Genomic DNA, 22,197 nt, shown 5'->3' on the forward strand with positions numbered 1-22,197 from the left:
ACCATCTTGAAATAAAGGTTGATGCCATCAGTGATCAGAGTGGTTTGCAAGCTAATGGACCAGCAGCAAGAGATGGACTGCTACCACCTCAACAGAGAGGCCTTCTGAAGCAGGATTTGATTCAGCTCTGTCTTTATTCTTAACTGTTTTTTTGTTTCAGGTAGGTCTTTGGAGTGGCAGCAAGTGCTTCTTTCAGGATGGTTTCTCCACTTTCTGCCCCATCCCTTTTTTATTTCGTAGCACCCACCGCGACTGCAGTTTTTAATTGCAAGTATCTTTCTCCCACCTGAAGAGCTGTCCGTACTGATTCCTGGTGTCTAACACAGTGATTCCTACATGGGGAGACACTTGTGCCTGCAGAGATGGGGCTGTAGCCCACAGACAGGCTCTGCAATGGGTCCCACGGTGACCTGCAACACGTGATACCAAGGATCTGTCTTCTCAGCAGTTTTCCTGGCTGTATTCCAAAACCTAGGTCAAGTTTATGCTTCTCCATGGACAACCAGCAACTACTGCATTAAGTTATCATCTTGTATCATCTATATTTTTTCCCTCTCTCTAAAAAAAAAAAAAAAGAAGAAAGAAAAGAAAATCTACATGAACAGAGGGTTGTTACATCAATAAGAAAAGCAATAAAAACATTGACTTTATGGAGTCTCCTGCCCTGGGCTGTATGTTTTGTAAAGCACTTTTTCAGTCAGTGCCAGGCTGGGATTACTAAGTGTGATAACCAGATGCAGATAATCTGCATGTACAACAAGTTGAATAGCTGGACAGTGCAAATGGCATTGATTTTTGTCATACTTAATGAAAGTTATTATTCTGACCTTAACGCTTCCTTAACTTTCAAAGCAGTGCACGGTGTTTTAGTTCGATGGCTTCCCGGCCCCATACTGCTCCTGTTCAAGACAACAGGAATTTTATCATTGATTTCAAAAGGAACAAGCTCAGACCAAGGGTGTCCATAGCAATTGCACCATAAGGCTATTCTCTTGGAAAAATGAGCTGCCTTATCAGGCTACTTCTGACCACAAAGTACCATGGTAGGTGTGATGGCACCAAATATTTGCCGTGTGACATCATACGGCTCTACACGTTTCCTCAGAGTTTTCAGAGCTAGCGAGGTAGCGAGTTGATGAACAGCTGGGCTCATTTTCAGGTGCCTTTTTTCTCCAGATTGAAGCCAAAGTCCAGACCTGTTGGCAGTGACTCTGTAAAATGTTGGTAGAGCTTATGCTTCTGTGGCCAAAGGTAAATTGAGTCATTCTTTTTAATGAAATGTTCCTTAATTGCCTTTATTCTTTTGAATAGCACAGTAAATAGCATATACATTTCATAAAGAGGTTATAGAAAAGGAAAGTTGCCAATATAATTATATAATCTTGCAAACCCTAAACCTGAAATTGCCTTTTGTTTGCTGTTTTACAGCGCATCTTTGCTTCGTGCCCTCTATAGCTGACAGAATAGTGTTTGTTTAAAAAAATATGTGACAGAAAGTACCATGGGAAAAAATGTATTGTTAAATCTCAGCCAGCCCGCGGGAAGGCTCAAGCAGGGACTGTCAACACATACAATCCCAATTCAATGTCTGCTCTTTGCAGTGCAGAAGGCAGTGCAGAACTAAGCAGAAATTAATTAGAGGACTGAAAGGAAAGAACAGAGCAAATTTTATTTCTTTCTAATCCCAACCCAAACTCAGTTGGCAAATACCTGTCTACTGTACAAGGATATAGTTTCATTTTGTAGTCCCTACCTAGTGAAAGCTATAACCTAGTTTATGGTGAAATTAACTTTTTTTTTTTTTTTTTTAAATCCCAAACAAAACTCCTACTGATTTCAGTGGAGCTAGGCTTTCATTCGATAAGCTTATCTTGCGCTATTTCAGCACTTCAAGAAACCAATATCAGTTTTATTTTTTCCAAATCATGCATTTCATTGTCTGTGTATTTCAGGTAACTCATCATAAACACTGTGAACATATGGTGTGATGGTACATATTTCACAGAGCTATGGGGTATAATTTTGCTGCTTGCCCCTCACCAGAGACACACTAGATAAACCAAGCAAAACGCTTCTGTGTACCTCTCACAGCATAAAGCAAGACCAGCTCTTAAACTGACCTTTCTGATAGATGTGCCTTAGGATTGCCAAACTCCTCAGGGCTTGAAGGTATCCATAGGCTCTGCCTGCAAATTCCTCTTTGTTTGGCTCGGTTCCACCAGAGAAAAAAATAAATGTGCCACACCCCATCAGATTCACTCAAATCCATTTCAGACACTTTGGACATTCTCTAAATGAAAGCAGATGGTTTGCTATTGCTAAGCAAAGGTTTTCACCTTTGATTATGAGTTGGAAACGCCACTATGAAAGCAAAGCATTAAAAGAAATCCACCCAGAAACTTAAGCGGTTTGATAGCTGCCTATGCCCAAGCTGTCACTTAAACTTTCTTTGAAGCATAACGTTAACCACAGGAGCCTAAGCCAGAGCAACTGTTTTCTGAGGTGCTGTTCTGTTTGGTACCCCAGTCTTCCCAGATTGCCATTGCACCCAACAGTATCAGGGTTTCACTGTGTGCCAATGAACCTTGGAGTTCACAGGATCCTTTCTTCTACTAAGGAACCCTGCACTACTTCTGCAAGCCTTTAAGTATGCTTTAAAAGCGGACTGGCCGTGGGCTGTACAGCCAGTGCCAGGCTTACCTTCCTGCTCCAGAATGAGACTGCCCCTCCCAGATGGCATGACTTGCACAGGGAACTTCTGAGAGCGTCACAGCAATGTACACATTGCTTATCACACAGAGAATTACATACAGAGCACTTTGACAGCCTCTGGATTCGTGGGAGACTAGCGCTGGCTTTCCATAGAGACGTTTTGACATTATGGTAGGTGTGGGGCTTGGCATGTCACCTCCCCACCTACCTTACGTCAGTATTATAAAGTCATCATCACACATGCTTTTGTATCAGTAATGGCTATACAACCACCCTCCCCAGCTGCTGCAGCGCAGGGTTGCACGCCGGCCCGCAGCAGGACTAGGACAGCCTGGTTGCCTGCAGCTGTGTGTCTGCAAAATTTGGGAGAGCTCTGACAATAGGGGTTTTATGCAATATCCGTAGCTTCTCTTTCTTTCTCTTACACTTCTCTCCATTCTCATGTCGTATCAGGAGTGAAAGTCACACTGTAATCTTTCTCCTTTACTTGCACTAAGCTTGTACTAACTAAAGGTGTTTGGGACCTCTATCCTTTTGTCAAATACAATAAAAATTGCACATTGTTCAGGAATATATTTAATTGCTGGGGATTGGAGGAAAAACATGGGAAAAATATGCACTCACTGAAGTTTCAAATCTTTTGGAAACTGGGTTAAAAAAGTAATACATTAGATGTAGGGCTTTCACTTTCTACCATGCAGCTGAACACAAGGAGTAAAATGGTCACAGCACTTTATTTATAGACACAGTGCTAGGACAGTGCTGCTGGGCACCTTGCTGGCAGGGGCACTTCTGCTCTGTAGAAAAAGCCTTTCATCAGTAGGAAGCTGGTCTTCATTGCTCCCCTACAGTGACGTTTCTAGCTACTGGGCACACTGGAAACAAGAGGTACAGGATTAAATGCTGTCTGTGGTATGTTGCCACCAAAATTTGGGTATAGTTATAGCCACCTTATTAATTCCCTGAAGGTATTTGAGCGCCTTTCTGAAAGATGGGGTTTTGCACAAGACAGAACAGAGTACTTACTGCTGGGACATGACTTCTGGCAGATCGGCTGAGGCAGAGGCTCTAAGATACCTGGTATTCCCACAAAACTGAATATCCTGGAATTTGTTGCCCACACCCTTTGTTTATGCTGTCTTTTCTACTAACTTCTCAGGTGAGCAGGTAGTCTGCACAGTCTGCTGCCTTTCAACAAGCAAAATCCCTCTCACAGAAGAGAATATCTGACAGTTTGGGGTGGGTTTTTTTGCTAAATATGCATTTTTTTTTGTCCACCAGCAATTTAACAACTGATTATGTGGCTTTCTAATAAATCACAGGCCTAAAGAATATAGAAAGAAATAACAACAGAGTAGAGAGACTGTAAGTCATGTAAGACTGTGGAAATTTCTGACAAAGTAGGTCAATGTGTTTGCACATCAGTTTTAGCAGAACTGCTGAAAGGTTCCTGAGAGAGGTAAAAATCTGAAATTGCTTTATTTGTTGCTGGCTTTGCAATCTGCTTGGACTTACTTAAAGAAGTGGTTAAAAATATACTGAAACAATTATTATGGCAGCTGAGACCATAGCAGTCAGGTTGAAAAGAGAAGCAACATGTTCATATCATTATGGAAAGCTCTAAATGATTCCTTCAGTAGGCTACAAACATTTGACATTCTGAAACCCAAAGTTTCACATACTTATTATAATTTTTAGCCTTAAGAATTAACAAATTATGAGAACTTTCAGATGCCCACAGCAACATTCATCATCTTAGAAAAAAAATAGTTTACCTGGGATTTCCTCAAACAGCAAGAGAACAAATAGAAATTTTCTAGGAAGTTTAGTGAAAATGTGCCAATCCAAATCCTAGTCTGTATCTAGAAGTCATAGCATTTTCTGCATCCTAAATATGCACATGACTGGATGTACAGGTTTTGATAAAATATTATTGTACTTACAATAACATACTATGCAAATTAGGTGCCCTAATATCTTTCTCTCAAACCAGTATGTTTTCTACAAAGATTCCCACATTTACTTCTCCTTTCCCAGTCTCCTGTAGCTAAATTTAATTCCTGGGTTTTCAGCTTTGCTGAACAGCTACAACTGACAGACAATTATAATTTTCAGCCAAAGAGCTGCATTTAGAGCTCCGGAATGTAAAAACTCAACCAGGGCATTTGTATCACATGTGATTGCAAGCCTTTCCTATAAATAGCTGGGGCAGGAGAGCACCTGTGCTTTTTCCTCCCAGCATTTTGATGGATAGCTTTGTTGGCATCTCTGCAATAGACACTACACTAAATTCAAAAAAGAGGCTGAGTCAGTCCTAAGTAATGGAAAGCATCCAAATTCTCCTTGGCTTTGATTCTAACAGAGAAAGACATCATTTTCTCGTCTCCTTCCAGATTAAACTCCATTCCATTTTCTGCTGCCCTCAATGAGCACTCCTGAAAATCCCACAGATGCATTAACATTCAGTCAATGAGATATTTCTAGCAGCTAGACTACTATAATGTTTAGGTTCTTCTGTAGTTGCAAGGCCTTGATTTTAGCCTGCCCTTACAATGCATAAATTGTCTTTAATTTTGACAGCCCTGAACAATACCATCTTGACAGCCTGTAATGTCTTGTACTCTTGTTAGCTGCACCATCCTATCTTTAAGGCTGCCACTTTGATCTTCTGTTGTTTCTTGGCAGAGAGAAAAAAATCATAATCACCATCCAAATCACGAAGAACCTGGATTTTCATCAGTCCTCATGGAAATTCATGAGGAATCTTTTCCTTTTCAGCGCAGATTGTTTGGAAATTGTTCAGAACGCGGGTGAAAAACCAACGTTCACATGTTCTTTCTTCCCCTTGTGCAGGACAAATAAACCACACACAGCTGGTGGTGTATCAACAACAATTCCACATTCAGGCATTGGGGGAGCAGAATGAAGGGAAGGATAGTATATCAAGGGAATCATGAGAACCAGGTTCAGGCTGTGAACATAAACTATATCTACTGAAGAGACCAGATGTGAACTAGCTAATGCTGTCGACCTCTTAAACCCTCCTCTTGAAGATTTCATGCTACAGAAAGTACAAGCTATTTCCTTGCCGCTTGCAACCTTTGATTCAGTTGCCTGCAGACTCAGGAAGATTTGCTGCCCAGGTTTACAGTGGATCGTATTTTCAAGGTTTTCTTTGCAATTTCAAAGGGCGGGAGGGTACTTCAGGCTGGAAATGGACAGTAACAACAGCACAAGCTTTAGGCTGTGCAGAGTGCTGGCACTGTTTGGGTGCAGGCCGTTCTGACATATTGCGATATCCTTGATCTAACCTTGTATAAGCCACCTTATATATGCTAACATATGCATTAGCTCTGGACAAGCTCGTCAACCAAGAATTTACCCCATCACTCAAGTGGCTTCTAATATCTGTGTTGAGCTTCAGATTACTACACTGCTGAGAGTCCCCAAGCTGGTTTAATGGTTGGCAGCTCAGGTATATCTGTGCACACCCACAATCGTAGATTGCTTGCTACACAATGTAGTCAAATGCATTCAAAACTCATGTGTTAGTTCTCAGTGGCCTTTTTTCTGCTTAAAATTCAGTTCAGTTGAAGTAATTCAACAGGCCTGAGAAAATGTAGAGTTCTGAAGGGCCAGGTTCCCTAAGAAATTACAGCTCACTTTACTTAAACCTCATCAAAACAACTGAGATATTGGTTACAGAGCACACTCTATCAGATTTGACCAGTTTGTGTTTGTCCACCACATGTCTAGCCTGATTTCCTTAGGAAAAGTTTGTGATTGCAGCCTTTATACAAGTGCATGTACATGCACAAATGCAGGTGAACATTTCCATGTCTATGAATTCCCCTTTCCATCACAGTGCATCACCTACTAACAACTTCGAAGTTCTCAGCCACTTTCAGACAAATCTAACAGCAGAGCAGAGATTTCTAACATGCTTATTTCCTATGGGTCTGTAGAAACAGGCAGTTAGTTAAAGCTCTACTAGTGTATCAGTAGTCCTGAGGACAAGGTGTACCTCCTATTAGGTACCACAGACTATATCTACACCCCTATGTTAAATTTTCCAGGACCATTTTCTGCCATTAAGGGCAGCAGGCAGTGAACAACCCATGCCATGTGCTACTAAATGCTCTTGCCCTCCAAGACAGGGTGGCCAAATGGAAACTTCCTGCTGGAGATGGCGTTGGCCAAAGCTCCCTCCCAAACTGTGTTCAGGAGCCATTCGGGAGACTGCTATGGGCACAGGCCAGTACTGTGCCAAGCAACATTTGGACAATTTGACACTATAAAGGATCGAATTCAAGTGGCCAGAAACGTTCCCTGGGACTGTTTGATTTAGTACAGCCACTGGCAGAGAAACTCCACAGGAAAGGGGTTAGGAGTGCCCCATCCACAAGAAGAGCTTGGATCAAAGTCACTACCATATTAGACAATGGAGAATCCGAGTATGAAGTGCAAATCCCCAGGAAATAGGCCTCATTAAATCTGTTGCTGACAGAACGACTTGTTTAGCTGATGGCACCTTATTTAGAATTCACTCCCACCAGCAACCCATTTCGGATATGTTATAGCAACTCTCAGCCCTGGACGCCAGATGCATAAGTTGTTTTTTCAGCATTAATTTAGCTGTTCATATTTTGTTCTCTAGTTTGTTTGTATTAGATGCCACCGTGATTGGTGTTTTGAGACACTGTAATTATGTGCACCTTTATGGCTTAACATGTGAAACAGGTCTTTATCTTATTTGCTGTTAGTGGTCACAACTGAGAATTCAGACCTTGACCTCCAGAGCTAAAGCACGAAGATGTTAAAATCTTAGAGTATGAAGTCTGTTAATCAGCAGCTGCAAAGTCTCATCTTCCACCGCACAAAGAGAGACAGAGGACAAATACTGAGTATGTGGATACTGGATATCTGGAGACCAGCCTCCTGCAAGAATAAACAGCTGAAAATTGTAGCAATGCTGAGAAGATTAAGACTCTGAGGAGCTGGAAACTTGAATGCCCAGGAGGACTTTGAAAATTGCAACCTGTAGGTTCCATCTCTTGAGTACCAAAGAATGAAGTCTAACATTCCTGCTGCAATATTATTAACATTTCCTGATTGTATTTCAGTGGCACCTGGTGACTCAAATACAAGACTGAGCCACCCAACTGAAAAGTTAATACACACACACTGTGAGTATGTGATGTATATACACTCTTTCCAAGAAGAGAAAGACTCCTGTGAAGGAAACTCTTTTTGCATGCCGCCTTCGTCATAAATACACTTTTTCCACAAACAATAGCAATAATGAAACCCGGTTGCCTACAGACTTTTGTCCCCCATGCAGAGCAGACTTCCCTCCTTCCCCCTTCATCAAAGCTTTTCTCCTCACCAGGACAGTGCCCCTCTTCAAGCTCTTTGCTCCCGTGGATGGACGGGCAGTGGCTGGCCAGAGCCCACGCTGGACTGCAATGCTGCGGCCACTGCTGCCCTGAATGGCCGTGGGGATGCCTGTTGTCCCACAAGAGTGGTGCGCTACGACTTTGTCCTCTCCCAAGCTGTAGAAACGCATGAACTTTAGGGCCTGCATACCTTTGCGATCTCTATCCCAGCCTGAAATCAACCAACAGGTTCAAAGTTATTAAAGAGAGGCTGACAGACAAGCAGACGGACAGCCAGGGAGATCAGTTGTGTAAGCTTTGTTTCCTTAGGAAAGCAGGCTAAAAAAAGAAACAAAATGCAGTATTCACTCATCATTGTCTACAAAAACACTGAAATCAGCTATTTAACACTTTGTAATGAGCGTAATGGCTCAGCAGTGTTATTTATTCTGCTTGAAAAACCTGTTTCTAGGCCTCAGAGGATTAGCTGAGAAGCAGAATAACCTCTCTGTGACCCTGCCCGAGAAGAAGCTGGTCTAACTGGAAGTCTGAAAGCAGTATTTTGAAAGTGGTGGCACCTATGCATGGATGTGCTAGAGCTGATCTAAGCTAGGGGGAAGTTTTATAGAGAAAGAAGATAATCTAAGCATTGGAAAGGAGAAAGAGTTAAAGAAAAGGAGAAGTGAAAAGTAGGAGAGAAGACAAGAAAAAAAACCCAGAATCAGCATAGCGATGAATGTATTTCAGTGTGCTGAGGAACATGGTATATAACTTAAATGACAGGTTAAAGGTATGTTAGGACAGTTGATATAAGATGAATAACAAAGAAATTTGTAGAATACATATTCGGTCTTCCTAAACACTTTTTAAATCAACATGAAGCATCACCACCTCCAAATGCAGCGGATGCCAGAGCAAAAAGCAGGCAATGACTGCAACATGAAGCCAGGGTTGAACCCACAAATCTGTCTTGATCTACCTGCCAGCATCTGTTTTGGGAGGTCATGTTTATGTGGACTATAGCAAGCTGTCCAATTTTATAAGAATGAAGACAAGAAAGACTGGAAGGAGCTCTCAGCTGCCCAGGCCAGGCCAAACCCAGCTCAGAGCACCCTCAGCTAATGTTACCTGACAGCAGGGGGATGCAGAAGTGTCAATTAGCAGACACTGAAAGTACCAACAAGCTTCAGTTAGGAAAAAAAAAAAAAATTATATATTAAGTAATACTCTATATATTCACATATAAACCCACATATATAAATATTTATATGCATATACCTATGTGTTTATATACATACATACATTGTTAAGGAATAAAATCACATTCTTTCCTGCACTGGATAATCACCTGTCACATTAATCCTGGCATCAGGTAAGAGCCTTAAATTACAGATTATTGTCCTTTGCCAGATAAGAATATTGTATATATTAATGGTAGGATTAATCTTACAGATTATATGAGCCCTCTCTTGATCAGCATAGGATTACTCTCTACAGGCAACTCTTCGATATTTTTTCCTGGTTGAATTTCAGTCTCCCTGTAATCGATTTTCTATTACTTTCTCAGTAATACTGGCTGTATTTCACTGTTAGTGTCCAATGTATCTTCAAAACTGTACTGATGTTCAGTCTAAATGTTCTTTTTCTTATGCCACTGGCTCACATACCTCCCACCTTACTCTAGGTCCCTACTGAGAGACACACGCTAGACATGTAATTACCCTGGGCTCTCCTAGCAGTCAATGGAGATAAATGAGCAACTCCGGGGGATGCAGAGGTTGTAGGTGAAGGTTCGTGTTCTCTATGAAAATTTTACAGCAACACTTCTAATTCAGGTACCTCACTGGGGGCGAGCTGAAACTGGGTCTGAAATATCAACCCCCTCCTTTAAATAGTCAGAGATTATTATCTTGTGATTTAATGCCTCAGCCTGCAGACACTTGCAAAACAAACACGCATTATGACTGAAACTCCATCTTTTTCCAACATCACTCTCGTTGCATTTCTCTGGACTATTTCCAGTTCTCCAATATACTTCTAGTACCACAGTGTCCTTAAATTATTACAGTTCCCAGGGTATACCAGCAACGCTATCGTTACAAATGTCACCAAAGATTAAAACTGTTACTTCGCATCCATTTTATATTCCAAAATCATATCTAATTTTGTGTTTACCGAGTGAACAAGGCAAATGTACTTTTTCTGGGAATATTAAGTCCGCACGTTATTTCCTGGACCTGTCTGGTTTCCACCCCACCTCTCATCTTCATGTCTGTGAATGTCATTTGTATCCTATTAACTTCTTCCTCTGTGCACAAAGTAAAAAAGTACCGTCTCCTGCAGCCCTTGCCAACAGAGCATTGTTAGAAGTCCTCTCACCAAGGATCCCCCTTTGACCATCCTCGCTAGATGCTGAGAAGACATCCGTCAATTCGAGAGCAAACGCTCTGGATGTTTCTGAGCCAGATTTAGCATGCGTGTTGACCATGGTTCATCCCTTGCTTCCTACAGATGGTTCAAAAGAGACAACTGAGTCACTGGGGAGACACTGGGCAGGGGGTGTTCGCTGCCGGAAGCAATTCCCTTGCTTACGGCGTCGCTGTATTTTGTCTCACGGGACAGGCACACTGACATACTGCCCCTTATTCAAGTAGGACAGGCTACTTGATCAGCGCAGTCTGAGGTGTGTTTTGACTATATTTCTGCCTTTCCTCATTTATTATCTAAGAATTCACTCAGCAGTGAGATGTGGCAAGTAACCCCAACGGGTTTAGATGCTCATCAGTGCTTCCCTGCTGAACTACTAATAAAAGTATTAAGACTGAGCAGAAATAAAGCACTTTCTAATCAATAGAAACATGCTTTTTTGTTTGATGGCCTATTTAAAATAGGCAATTTTCTAGTCTCTTATCAACAATAGTTATAAGTTGTTCCTATATACATATAATTTATCATATAACTATTATAAGTAGTTATAATAATAATAATAGTCTTATGAGTGGTAAAGCTGGAAATGAGGTAATGTGGCTTGATCCTAAAACAGTGAAATATTGCAGGGCTTGCTTTTAAGCTAAGACACAAATCTCCCATCAGACAAAAAGTTAGGATCTTTCAAAAAATATTGCAGAATCCCTGATATGGCAGCATATAGAGCAACTTTCTTTGTGATAAGGAGTCAACACTGCTACCAACAACATAATCCTAAGGCTCCCTAAGACCAGACCTTAGCACATACCTCATCTTTTTGTCTTTTGAGCCTACAAATATTTACACATTTAATGTTGAGTTTTTAGGTGTTTAGTGACCAAAAGTTAATAGTCAAAGGGACTATTCACATGACTGAAGTTAAGCCTCTGACTATGTGTTTGGACTGTCAGGACTTTGCACTTCTTTTGTTCTACTGAAATTGATAAAGGCAATTTCTTCTGGTGCTTGAGTTGGAAATCCTAAACCTGTTTCCCACTGAATTTTGTCACAAGGACATTTAATTTGACTTTTCAGGGCTTGTCAGTGTATGTGTGCAGAAGCAAAAGTGTCACATACAGTAATTTAAAATGCAGAGATAATCAAAGAGAAGATGCCTCGAAAATTGTAAAGCAGAGAAACGAACCAAAGACCTCACAGATATGGAGGTCTTAAATTTACTATTACCATGAATAAGTTTGTATGTCCTTTAGCAGAGAAATAATATAGTATAGGTGATTTTTTATTGTTGGAGTTATGGAAAAACATACCAAGTGATAACTCATAAAAATTATGTTTACTTCTGCTGTGCTCATGACCAGTCTGTGCTTGCTTTCAGTACGCAGTTCAGTTACGCTACGACTAATGCATATAAACCCCAAAGTTTAACTTTGCTCAAGTACTGCCCAATAGAAAACTGTGGATTTGTGCAAACAAATATTTGCTTCCATAGAATATGTTTTAGATAGGAAGAAACAGTGTTGACACAGCCGAAAGGGAGATGAAAATTAGATACACAAGTTTCAGACAATTAAATGAATTCAAGAAGGATTTCTCTGTATCCTCCACAACTAGGACTGTCTATCTGCCTCCAGTTACTATGTGATAATATAAGACAAAAAATTGTGTGGCTGTGATAAACACCAACTAGCTACGCATTCTGCTTTTCCAAAGAATTCTGCATCGAACAAGCCTGGTGCTTCAGGGAAAAAAAAAAATATCCAAAAATCTCTCTATTTCTAGCCTGAGATTTTAAAGATTTGTGCCTCATTGCAACAGACACATTCACCTCTCATCATTCAAGAAAATCACACATAAATTGCAGAACTTTTAGACATCACAGAATTCCCAGTGTAGTCAGGGGACACAAAGCCCGCTCTTAAACAAAGCATTTTCCTAAGGGCTTTCCTCCATCAGGGTTAGGATCAATCAAAAGAAAACAATTCCACTCAAACTTAGCAACTGAGAACTACAAACTAAGAGCTGACATTTCCAGCACTATTAAATAGCGCTGTGCAAATCTTTATGATTAATTCATAAAAACTAAAACTAACCTAAAAAACTGGTTGACTTGCTACTTTGCTCGTAGATTTTCCAGAGGTAATAAAGGGAGGGTCTATTTAAAAATGGAATAATTTGTCAATGACTTGATCATCTATTTTATTTGATCTTCAGCTTAATTATATATACTACTTGGCTGACTAATCAAAGATCAAACAGTTAACAATCTAAGACCTGTACTCTACAAACACTTAATTAAATAAATTATCTCAGACTACAATGGAGCTGCGTCCATTACAGTTGCAGGCCGAGGTGTCTCAGAAATACTTTCCAGAACTTGGTGCTTCTGTAAGATGCAATTTCGTCAGTTGACTACAAACGCAAGTGAAAATGGAGAAGCAAAGGAGAGCAAGACGATAACAGGGACAACATCATGGTGGTCTTTTGGCTGGCAATGCATCAGTCACGGGCTTGCTTCTGCAATACAGTGCACATAGTCTATACACCTACAGTCTATACAGTTTACAGTGATGATAAATCTTCTAGAAGTCTTTCATAAAATCTGACTTTGAATGCAATCCCCATTAAAAAAAAAAAAAAAAAAAAAAAGACTACCTTCTTGGCCACGTTCCCCAAGGGCAGGTATAACAAATATTTTAAAACAACTTTTCCAGATGATCTAGAAAGATATGATTTCAAGTATACTGGCATCTGAATAGACCTGATTAGTTTAAAGGAAGATGATTTTTTAAAAGATTGCTAGAATTGTCAATTTCTGCGAGCATTTATTTAATAAAAACTTGTGAGAAAACTTCCCTTTCTAAAAAGTTCAACATTATTTCACAAGAATTAACATAAGGACTGAAAAATGTCTCAGTAGGCGTTTTGGAATCAGTCAGTAAACCCAATCAACCAACTAACTAGCCAACTAAAAACAAAACAAGAAAGGAAGATCAAGACTTGACTTGAACATTGTAAGAAAAGGCAGAAGCAGAATTACAACTGTTTCAGAGCTGAAAGGTGAGAATTTTCTTACCAGCACTTCCCTAAGAAGGAAGAAAAAAATTGCATACATCTTTGCAAATCAACTTAGAGACTACAGTCAGCAATATTAATGAAAAGCCTTCTGTCTAAACCAACAATGGCAGCTTCATATCATAAAAAAATTCTTTTCATCAAAGTTCGTAAAAAATTATTTATGAAGCAGTCACATGGGATTTAAAACACACATCAGACTGATTTGCCATGATTCTGACTGTCTTGAGTAAAAAACGCGTAGCATGCCTGTTTGTTGGCTTTATAATTACTCTGTACGAAGACATAAACTACTGCATATGCTAGGATGAACGTGTACAACTTTGTCAAATAGCAAAGGAGCCAAAGAACGAAAACATTAAAATGCTGCTTCTTCTGGTATTCTTGGAGAATCTGTGGCGGCCACAAAGCTTGTTGTTTCCTGTCTGAATACTGCATATATGGGAGCCAGACCTCCAAACATTTACACTGTGCAGATGTTGTTCTCTTGCATTAACCTGAATGATAAGATTTTAAGGCTGAAATAAGAGTTCTTCCAAACACTCGCTCTCCCTACCTGCAGCAAGGGCTGCACCAAGCCCATGTGTGTGTGCTCTTTCGGGAAGCACATATGTAGGAGATCCAGTCCAAGGGGATTCCTCTATACTGGCAACCCTCCAGCAGTCTTCAGTCTCCAGCTGAGGTAACGACGGGATTGCAGGACCGTCTGCCCTGTAGTCATGAGCAGTGACCACAGCGAACGAGGTGCCGGGTCCATCCAGTGATGACACAAGCACCTCTGTTCTAGCTAGCCAATTGATACAGTTAATTAAAAAACAGCAGGTGGACTCGTTTGGAACAACTACTGGGCAATTTCACTTATTGTCCATACGTGAAGGTGTTCAACTGTGTTTTGAAATATTTGGTGTTTTGTAAATGAGGTATATGACAAAATTTCTTTTCCCACTTTGAACAACAACTAAATAACACAATTCATAACAATTAGTTATCAATTTCAATGGTTTAATTTTAATTCCAGAAACCTTAATGGATATGAAAAGGAATTAAACTCTTTTGAGAATTCCATTTTCATGCTTAGGCTAAGGCTTACAAAAAATGAAAGAAAGAGAAGTGTAAGCACATACCTGATAAAAACAGATAAGAAAAAAAGGTGTAACATGAAAATGTTCATATTTACAAACAGCCTTAAAAAATTAATTTCAAACACGCAACTTCACATGTGCTTTGTCTAGTCTAGACCATCCTTTGGATTGTTAACTGATCAGTGACTACATTATGCAGCTAAGTTAACCCTTATTTAATTCTGGTTTTTCTTCGGTTTCTCTTGTATAAGTAGAGAACTATACGGACCAAATTTAAAGAACGGTTTCACACGCTGTAATAAGAAGTTTATAGCCCAAAAGACTCCCAACTGTTCAAAATAAATGTGTTAGCGTGGGCAAAAGCACACATTTAACCAATAACAATACTACTGTTTTAATTCCCTTTCAGACTTGTTGAAGTCCATTAGGTGCATACAAACTTTATAGCTCAATCCTTTCTGAGTCACTTTTGCACAAATTTTTAAGGTTAGAAATACAGTCATCTGTATTCATAGCCTATGTGCTTTAAATGTAGTTGGACTTGGTTCAAACATTCAAAAAATCATCTTTGAGCTGCCAACTAATCATAGAAGACTTAATTCCTCAAGGAAATTGTTCTGGGAAAGTTAGAAGCAGACAGAACAGGAATTTATAATGGAAGTTGGCCTGCAACCTTGGGCTCTCATCTCAAAAATGTTTACACATGTGAGTATCTCATTAAAGACACATATAAGGCCTCAGCATTGCATCAAGATGTAGACAGATGGTGGGCACCTTTGTGATGCTTTCCTGAAATCTGTGAGGGTTACACAAGAGCTCCTTCCTGTAAGGAGCGCACATTCAGGTGGTATGGTCTTCAAGCTATTCTACCTGATTGTCAGCTTTAAAAAGTAATATTGCCTTGCTCTCAGAAAAGGCAGAATTTTACTTAATTATGTGTCAATTGTTTCATAGTGTCTGTATACAGGCAGTGTCCTTAGGGCCACACAAGGGGCAAGGGTTGCAAGTCTACCTTTCAGGCACCTGGAGACTCGAGCTGAATGTCTGCATTCCAGACATAAAAGGAATTAGGCTTCCAAAGGCGGGATTTTCTCAAAGCCACCCCTGTCCCCACACCGAGTGAGAGCTAGATAAGCTAGGTTAACAGGGAGCGGCAAGATGGAAGGGTGAAATTCAGAACAGGCAGCAAAAACTCACACTGTGTATGTGACCTTGAATTCTCACCCTTTTCACAAAATGGAGCTTTTTTAGTACCTCAGTGATTAAATGCCACACACTAAACATGGGAGACTCAAATCTGCCTGAAGGAACTAACATTTACATCTCCCACAAGAACTCTCTAATGACTCAGCTATATGATACAATTCCTTGGACTCTCACAACTTTTCTCCCGTTAAAGCTCTACTACTCTTCACGATATGCTTAAATATTCACTGCAGCAAACACAGAACTAGCCTGAGCCAGTCAAGTTCTGCAAATATTTTATTATTCCACGCGAACCAGCCCAATTTCAAAGCAGAGATTTCAGACACCTCCACCAGCTCATGGATGCCTGTGTTTGCAGACAAGGACATGCTGCCAAGAGGTGGGAACATGAGCAGCTCTCTGGGCACTGGTGCACGCCCTACCACCAGGCTGCTGGAGAAATGGGTGAGAGGGTGCAAACCTGTAAACCTCTCCGTAGGAAAGTGGGATGACCAATTTATCATGCTCCAAAAACACTCCTGGAGAGGGTCCTGCTGATGGGAGAGGTGGAGGGATGCTGATGGTGAAAATCCGTAGGGCTTGCACAGCCCATGAGATGCCTGCCTACCTGCTGGGCAGCTCTGTGCACACTAACAGCTGCAAGGACGCGAAGGAAAATCTCCTGGTGTCTTCAGAGATCAGACAGTCGTTGCTCTACGATGAGGAGAAGCTCAGTTTGGGACAGGGGAGAGGTGGAGCAGCCCCGCCATGAACACACGCGTTGAGCTTTGCCACCTGGCTCTGAGGAGGCCCTCACGGTCTTTTCTCTGGCGGGATGCCGGCACTGAAACAGCGAGGGAAGGCTGGTGGATTTCACCTCGACACCGTTTAATGTAACTCAAAAATACCTTTGAACGGCATCATTTTTGGAGCAGCGTTTCCGTGCTTTTCCCCTCGAGCTCTCACCAGAAGCTCCTCCACGCGCACACAACGTCGCTTGTGAATGCAGATGAACGAGTTCACCTCACCCGGGCGCCGTTCCCCCTCGGCACCGGCGATGTCCCCTTGCCTCGCCTCAGCCCCACGTCCCCGCCACCGTCTCGCCGCCTCAGTGCGCGCCCCGCCACCGCGCTCGCACCTCCCGCCTCGCCAACGGCGGCTGCCGCGGTGGCAGCACCCGAGGCCTCCAGTCACCTCCCGGTGACACCGTCCTCCCGCTCCGCGGGCCTCCCCGCCCGGGCGGCTGAGCGGGGAGGGGCGGCGGCTATTTCGGGGAGTGAGGGGAATTACCCGTGGCGACCCCCACGGGGGGGGGGGGGGGGGGGAAGGGGGATGGTGGGCGGGGGGGGGCGAGCCGCCGGGGGGCACAAAGGGGAAGGCAGACCCCGAGGGTGGCGCCTCCGCTTTCCCCGTGCGCGGGGGGGAAGGAACGGGCAGGAATATTCTGGACCGAGGGAGGGGAGGAAGGAGAAGGTGATGAATAACTTGAATAAATCTGCAACGGAGCTGAGAAGGGGGGGAGGGAGGCGGCGGGTCATGTGAGGCACAGTCATGCTGCGGGCCCGAAGCAGAGGCAGAGAGGGGCACCTGGGGGGGGGGGGGGGGGGTGAACGAGGCGGCTGGGGCGGGGGGGCGGCTGCCCGCCTGCCATAGCCCCAGCCCTGCCCCCGCCTGGCGCCCCCTCCCCACCCAGGAGCGCCGCCACGCGGGGACACCCCCCCCGCCCTGCCCCCTCCCCGGGCTCGGAACCGCTCGGCAATTTCCGCCACGCGAGCCGAGCCTATTTCCGTCGGCCTCGGCCAGACGGGCTTTATGTCTGCCAGCGGGGCGCGCATGCGCGGCGGCCGCCATCTTACGTTGTCTCTCGGCTGCCCTCCCCTTTAGCGAGCTTTCCCCTCCCCCCTGCAGCCCGGCGCAGCGCCCTCCTCCAGCGCTCCGAGAGGAGACGGGGCCGGGAGGGGGAGAGACCCGCGGCGGCGGGGAAGCCGGGAGAGACCCGGAGGGAAGAAAGGACGGGGCAGACGCGCACGCGGGAGGAGGACCGACCCCAGGCGCGGTTCTGCGGAGGAAAAGCGGGTGCCGCCTGTTATAAAGGGGGAGGAGGCGGAGGGGGAAGGAAGAGCGTGCGGAGCGGAGCCTCCTCCAGAGACAGCCAGACACAGAGGGAGGAGAGAGAGAGGCTGCCTGGCTGGCTCCCCCTTCCTCCCTCCCTCCTTTTCATGGACTCTCTTGTCGGGCTGCTGCTGCTTTTCTTCCCTCCTTATTCCGTCTCTTTAATATCCAAAATGATTCAGCTCCATGGCTGCCACTGACGGGGATGTCCCTGCCCGGCTCAGCCTGCCGCTGCCGCCCTGCTGTGCGCCAGTCCTGTACGTATCTGCGCTCTCCTCCTCCTCCTACTACTACAGCGGTGATGGCGAGGGGCGCCGTCCGCCTCGCCGGGCTGCCCTGAGGGCCCGCCGGTTGCCCTCGCCCCGCCGAGGAGGCGGCGGCCCGGCGGCGGCGCCTGCCGTGGGGAGAGCGGTTCCGCCGGTTGCCGCCGAGCCGCGGCGCCCGGGTGAGCCGCGGGGAGGACGGGGCTCGTCCTCGGGGCCGGCCGGCTACGGCGGGCATTGCCTTCGCCCGCTGCCCACCCACTGGGAGAGGCGCAGTCGGCGGGCGGGGGGGGGGGGGCGGCCGGAGAGAGAGGTGGTGGTGGAAATCAAAGGAGGGTGGGGGGAAGAGGGAGAAAGAAAGTGAATGGCGGAGGATTGAAAGTGTCACATTCAGAGGCGCTAATCTAGAGGCGGTGGAGGACCGGTCCTCGCCCCCTCCCTGTCTCGGAGTGGGGGGGGGGGGGGGGGGGGAGGAGGGGTGGGGAGGGGGGTGGTTAGCGGCGATGCCGAGGCGGCTCAGCCCGTGCTCTGCGGGAGCCGGGCCGGGGGAGGGCTTGTGCGTGGTGTCTGTGCCCTGCTGTGAGCGCAAAGCTAACTGTGTGTGTGTGTGTGTCTGTCTCTCTCCATACCGGGGGATTGCACTCTTAAAATACACCCGATACAATGCACCAGCCTGACTCAGCCGCAGACATTAGTGCTAGGAAGATGGCGCACCCGGCAATGTTTCCTAGAAGGGGCAGCAGCAGTAGCAGCGGCAGCAGCTGCGTTACTGCTCCCACTGCACCAGGTACCGGCGTTGGGAGCACTGCCCTCTCTGCCGAGGATTATCAGCCGCCTTTGCTGGTCCAGCCGCCGCCACCTTCTCCTGCAGCATCTTCATCAGCGGGTCCACAGTCGACACCCCCTCCTCCACAAAGCCTGAACCTTCTCTCGCAGTCTCAGCTCCAGCCACAGCCTCTTGCACAGACTGGAGCTCAAATGAAAAAGAAAAGTGGCTTCCAAATTACCAGTGTGACCCCTGCTCAAATATCAGCTAGTATGAGCTCTAATAACAGCATAGCTGAGGATACAGAAAGCTACGATGACCTGGATGAGTCCCACACTGAAGACCTGTCGTCTTCGGAAATCTTGGATGTTTCTTTATCCAGGGCCACTGACTTGGGAGAACCCGAGAGGAGCTCCTCTGAAGAGACTTTAAATAACTTCCAAGAGGCAGAGACTCCTGGGGCCGTTTCTCCAAACCAGCCTCATCTTCCTCAGCAGCTTGCTCCTCTGCCTCATCACCCACAGCAGAGTGTTGTGATCAATGGAAGTGTTCACCCTCACCATGTTCATCACCACCACCATCTTCACCACCACCATCATGGACACCATCATCCATCGCATCCTGGGATGGGCAGTGCCCCAATTTCTGGAGGACCACCGCCCAGTCCATCATTTAGAAAACTATCAACAACTGGAAGCTCTGACAATGTTATATCAACTGCACCAGTTTCTGCTGCATCATCCACTGGTTCCCCGGCATCTGTTGTGTCTAATATCCGCACTACAAGTACTCCTGGCAATTTAGGTGTAAGTCCTGCTACTGGAACTAGTACCTTAAGCAGTATGGGTGGTGGTAGTTCTAGTGTGGCAAGCAGTGTGCTTGGTACTATAAATTTAAGCAACCTCACGAGTACTGGTAATGTAAATGCTTTGTCTGGAACTAGCAGCAATGTTAATGTGAATATCTTGAGTAGTGTTGGCAATGGTACGAGTGCTTCCTCTAGTGTCATTAACAATGTTACTAATCCAACTGCAGGAATGGCAGTGGGATCGAGCCAGCAGCAGCCTGCATCTGGCACATCAAGGTTTAGGGTTGTAAAATTAGATTCTAGTTCTGAACCTTTCAAAAAAGGTAGATGGACATGCACTGAATTCTATGATAAAGAAAACACTGTTGCGGTTTCAGAAGGAGTAGCAGTAAACAAAGCAGTAGAGACGATAAAACAAAACCCGCTTGAAGTGACTTCTGAAAGGGAGAGCACCAGTGGGAGTTCTGTTAGCAGCAATGTAAGCACACTGAGTCACTATACAGAAAGTGTGGGAAGTGGAGAAATGGGAGCACCTACTGTGGTACAGCAGCAAGCGTTTCAAGGTGTGGGTCCTCAGCAGATGGATTTTAGCAGCGCTGCTCCTCCGGCAATTCCAGCACCTAGTATACCACAGAGTGTTTCTCAATCACAGCTTGCACAAGTCCAGCTGCATTCTCAAGAAGTAAACTATCCACAGCAGAAGCCAGGGGTCCAGCCTCCTGCACAGGCCAGTCTAACCACTGTTACTGGGGTTCAGCCAGCCCCGGTTAGTATACTAGGTGTATCCCCATCCCTGGGCCACCAGCAACCTGCCATGCAAAGTATGGCTCAACAGCAGCTGCCGTACTCTCAGCCGGCGCAGCCTGTGCAGACTCTGCCAGTTGTGCAGCAGCAGCAGTTGCAGTATGGACAGCAGCAGCAGCCACAACAGCAGCAACAGCCAGTTCCTACGCAGATGGCCGCGGGTCACATTAAGCCGGTGAACCAAAACTCTGTGACAGGGGCTATGCCAGACTACATTCAACATCAGCAGATCCTTCAGACTCCAGCCCCTGCCATGCAGCCTAGCTCTACAGGAGTAGGAGCAGGGCAACCGGTTCCCGTTGCCCAGGCACAGAGCATGCAGCCTTCAGTACAAGCGCATCCAGCCGCTGCCCCGGCTCAGCCTGTTGCACATGCTCCAGCAGCGATACCGGGTGTAGGTACCAGTGGTCAAATGCTGAGTGTTGGGCAGCAAGGAAGCGTAGCCACTGTGGTGCAACCACCATCTGCTGCAAACCAAATTCCACCTCCAGTTATGCCGTCAACGGCTGCTCCTCCATCTTCACAAGTAGTGCAGCCTGTGCAGACAGGAATAATGCAGCAGGGATTACAGGCTAGCGCTTCAGGCCTTCCTCAGCAAATGGTCATTGCTCAGCAAAACACCTTGTTACCTGTACAGCCGCAGGCACAAGGAGTGGAATCTGTAGTCCAAGGGATGACTGGCCAGCAGCTGCCTGCGGTTAGCCCTATACCTTCTGCCAGTACCGTTCCTGCACCAAGTCAAGCTGGTTCAGCAGTGCCTCCTGGCATACCTTCTGCTTCTATAGGTTTGGGACAGCCACAGAATATAGCACAAGCTTCGGCTGTGCAGAATGGGAATTTGGCTCAAAGTGTTAGTCAGCCTCCCTTGATATCAACAAGTATAGGTATGCCAGTGGCACAGAGCGTGCCACAGCAGATGCCGCTAAGCTCTACCCAGTTCCCCGCACAATCACTAGCTCAGTCAATTGTAAGCCAAATTGAAGATGGCAGACGCCCTACAGAACCTTCCTTAGTGGGTTTACCTCAAGCCGCCAGTGGCGAGAGTGGTGTTGGAGCATCGGCCGTTTCGGATGGTGGTAGCAGCAACATGCCATCCTCTTCTTCCCTCTTTCCGCTGAAGGTGCTGCCATTGACAACGCCTCTCGTAGATGGTGAGGATGAGAGGTAAGACTGCCTGTAACTTTATTAAAAGATAGACTGATAGTTTGATTTGTGCTAACTTGCAGGCCTTGTTACAGCCGTTCTGTGAAATGGTGTGATGTTTTCGTCTAATTATTGTTGCTCAGGTCCCAGCGCATGTAGGTTTTGTATTAAAATACTTGTTTTTCTCTTGAGGGGGTGGGTTGTATTGATTATGCTCTGAAATTACTGCGTGGGTAAATTGTGTTTAACAATCTGTGACAGTGTGTATATTCCCATTGTATAGAGGAAGACAAAAGAATACTGTGGAATGTGGGTATGGTAGTGGTGATTGTAGTTTAGATTATTTGTTATACTGAAATAATTAATATTTATTCTTAGATTTTTTTTTTTCACAAGCCTAGACTTCATCCTGCCTCAGCTTCTGTCTTTCAAGTATTGACTTTACTCA

General features: G+C 44.9%; 1 protein-coding gene across 2 annotated transcripts in view; it reads left to right on the forward strand.

The window, feature by feature from the left end:
• The first annotated feature begins 18,200 nt into the window (after positions 1-18,200).
• Positions 18,201-22,197, forward strand: part of TSC22D1 (TSC22 domain family member 1) — a 96,395-nt gene continuing 92,398 nt past the window's right edge. The window contains exons 1-2 of one of the 2 annotated variants that reach the window (XM_086481968.1): positions 18,201-18,222; positions 18,901-21,770. In XM_086481968.1, the coding sequence (XP_086338094.1) occupies positions 18,934-21,770 (2,837 nt within the window). In that variant the 5' untranslated portion in view covers positions 18,201-18,222; positions 18,901-18,933. Of the gene's footprint in view, positions 18,223-18,891; positions 21,771-22,197 lie in introns of those variants that run through there. The other variant, XM_086481967.1, reaches the window with a different exon arrangement.

This window comes from Leptosomus discolor, chromosome 1 (genome assembly GCF_034619465.1).
Source record: "Leptosomus discolor isolate bLepDis1 chromosome 1, bLepDis1.hap2, whole genome shotgun sequence".
NCBI classification, from domain to species: Eukaryota; Metazoa; Chordata; class Aves; order Leptosomiformes; family Leptosomidae; genus Leptosomus; species Leptosomus discolor.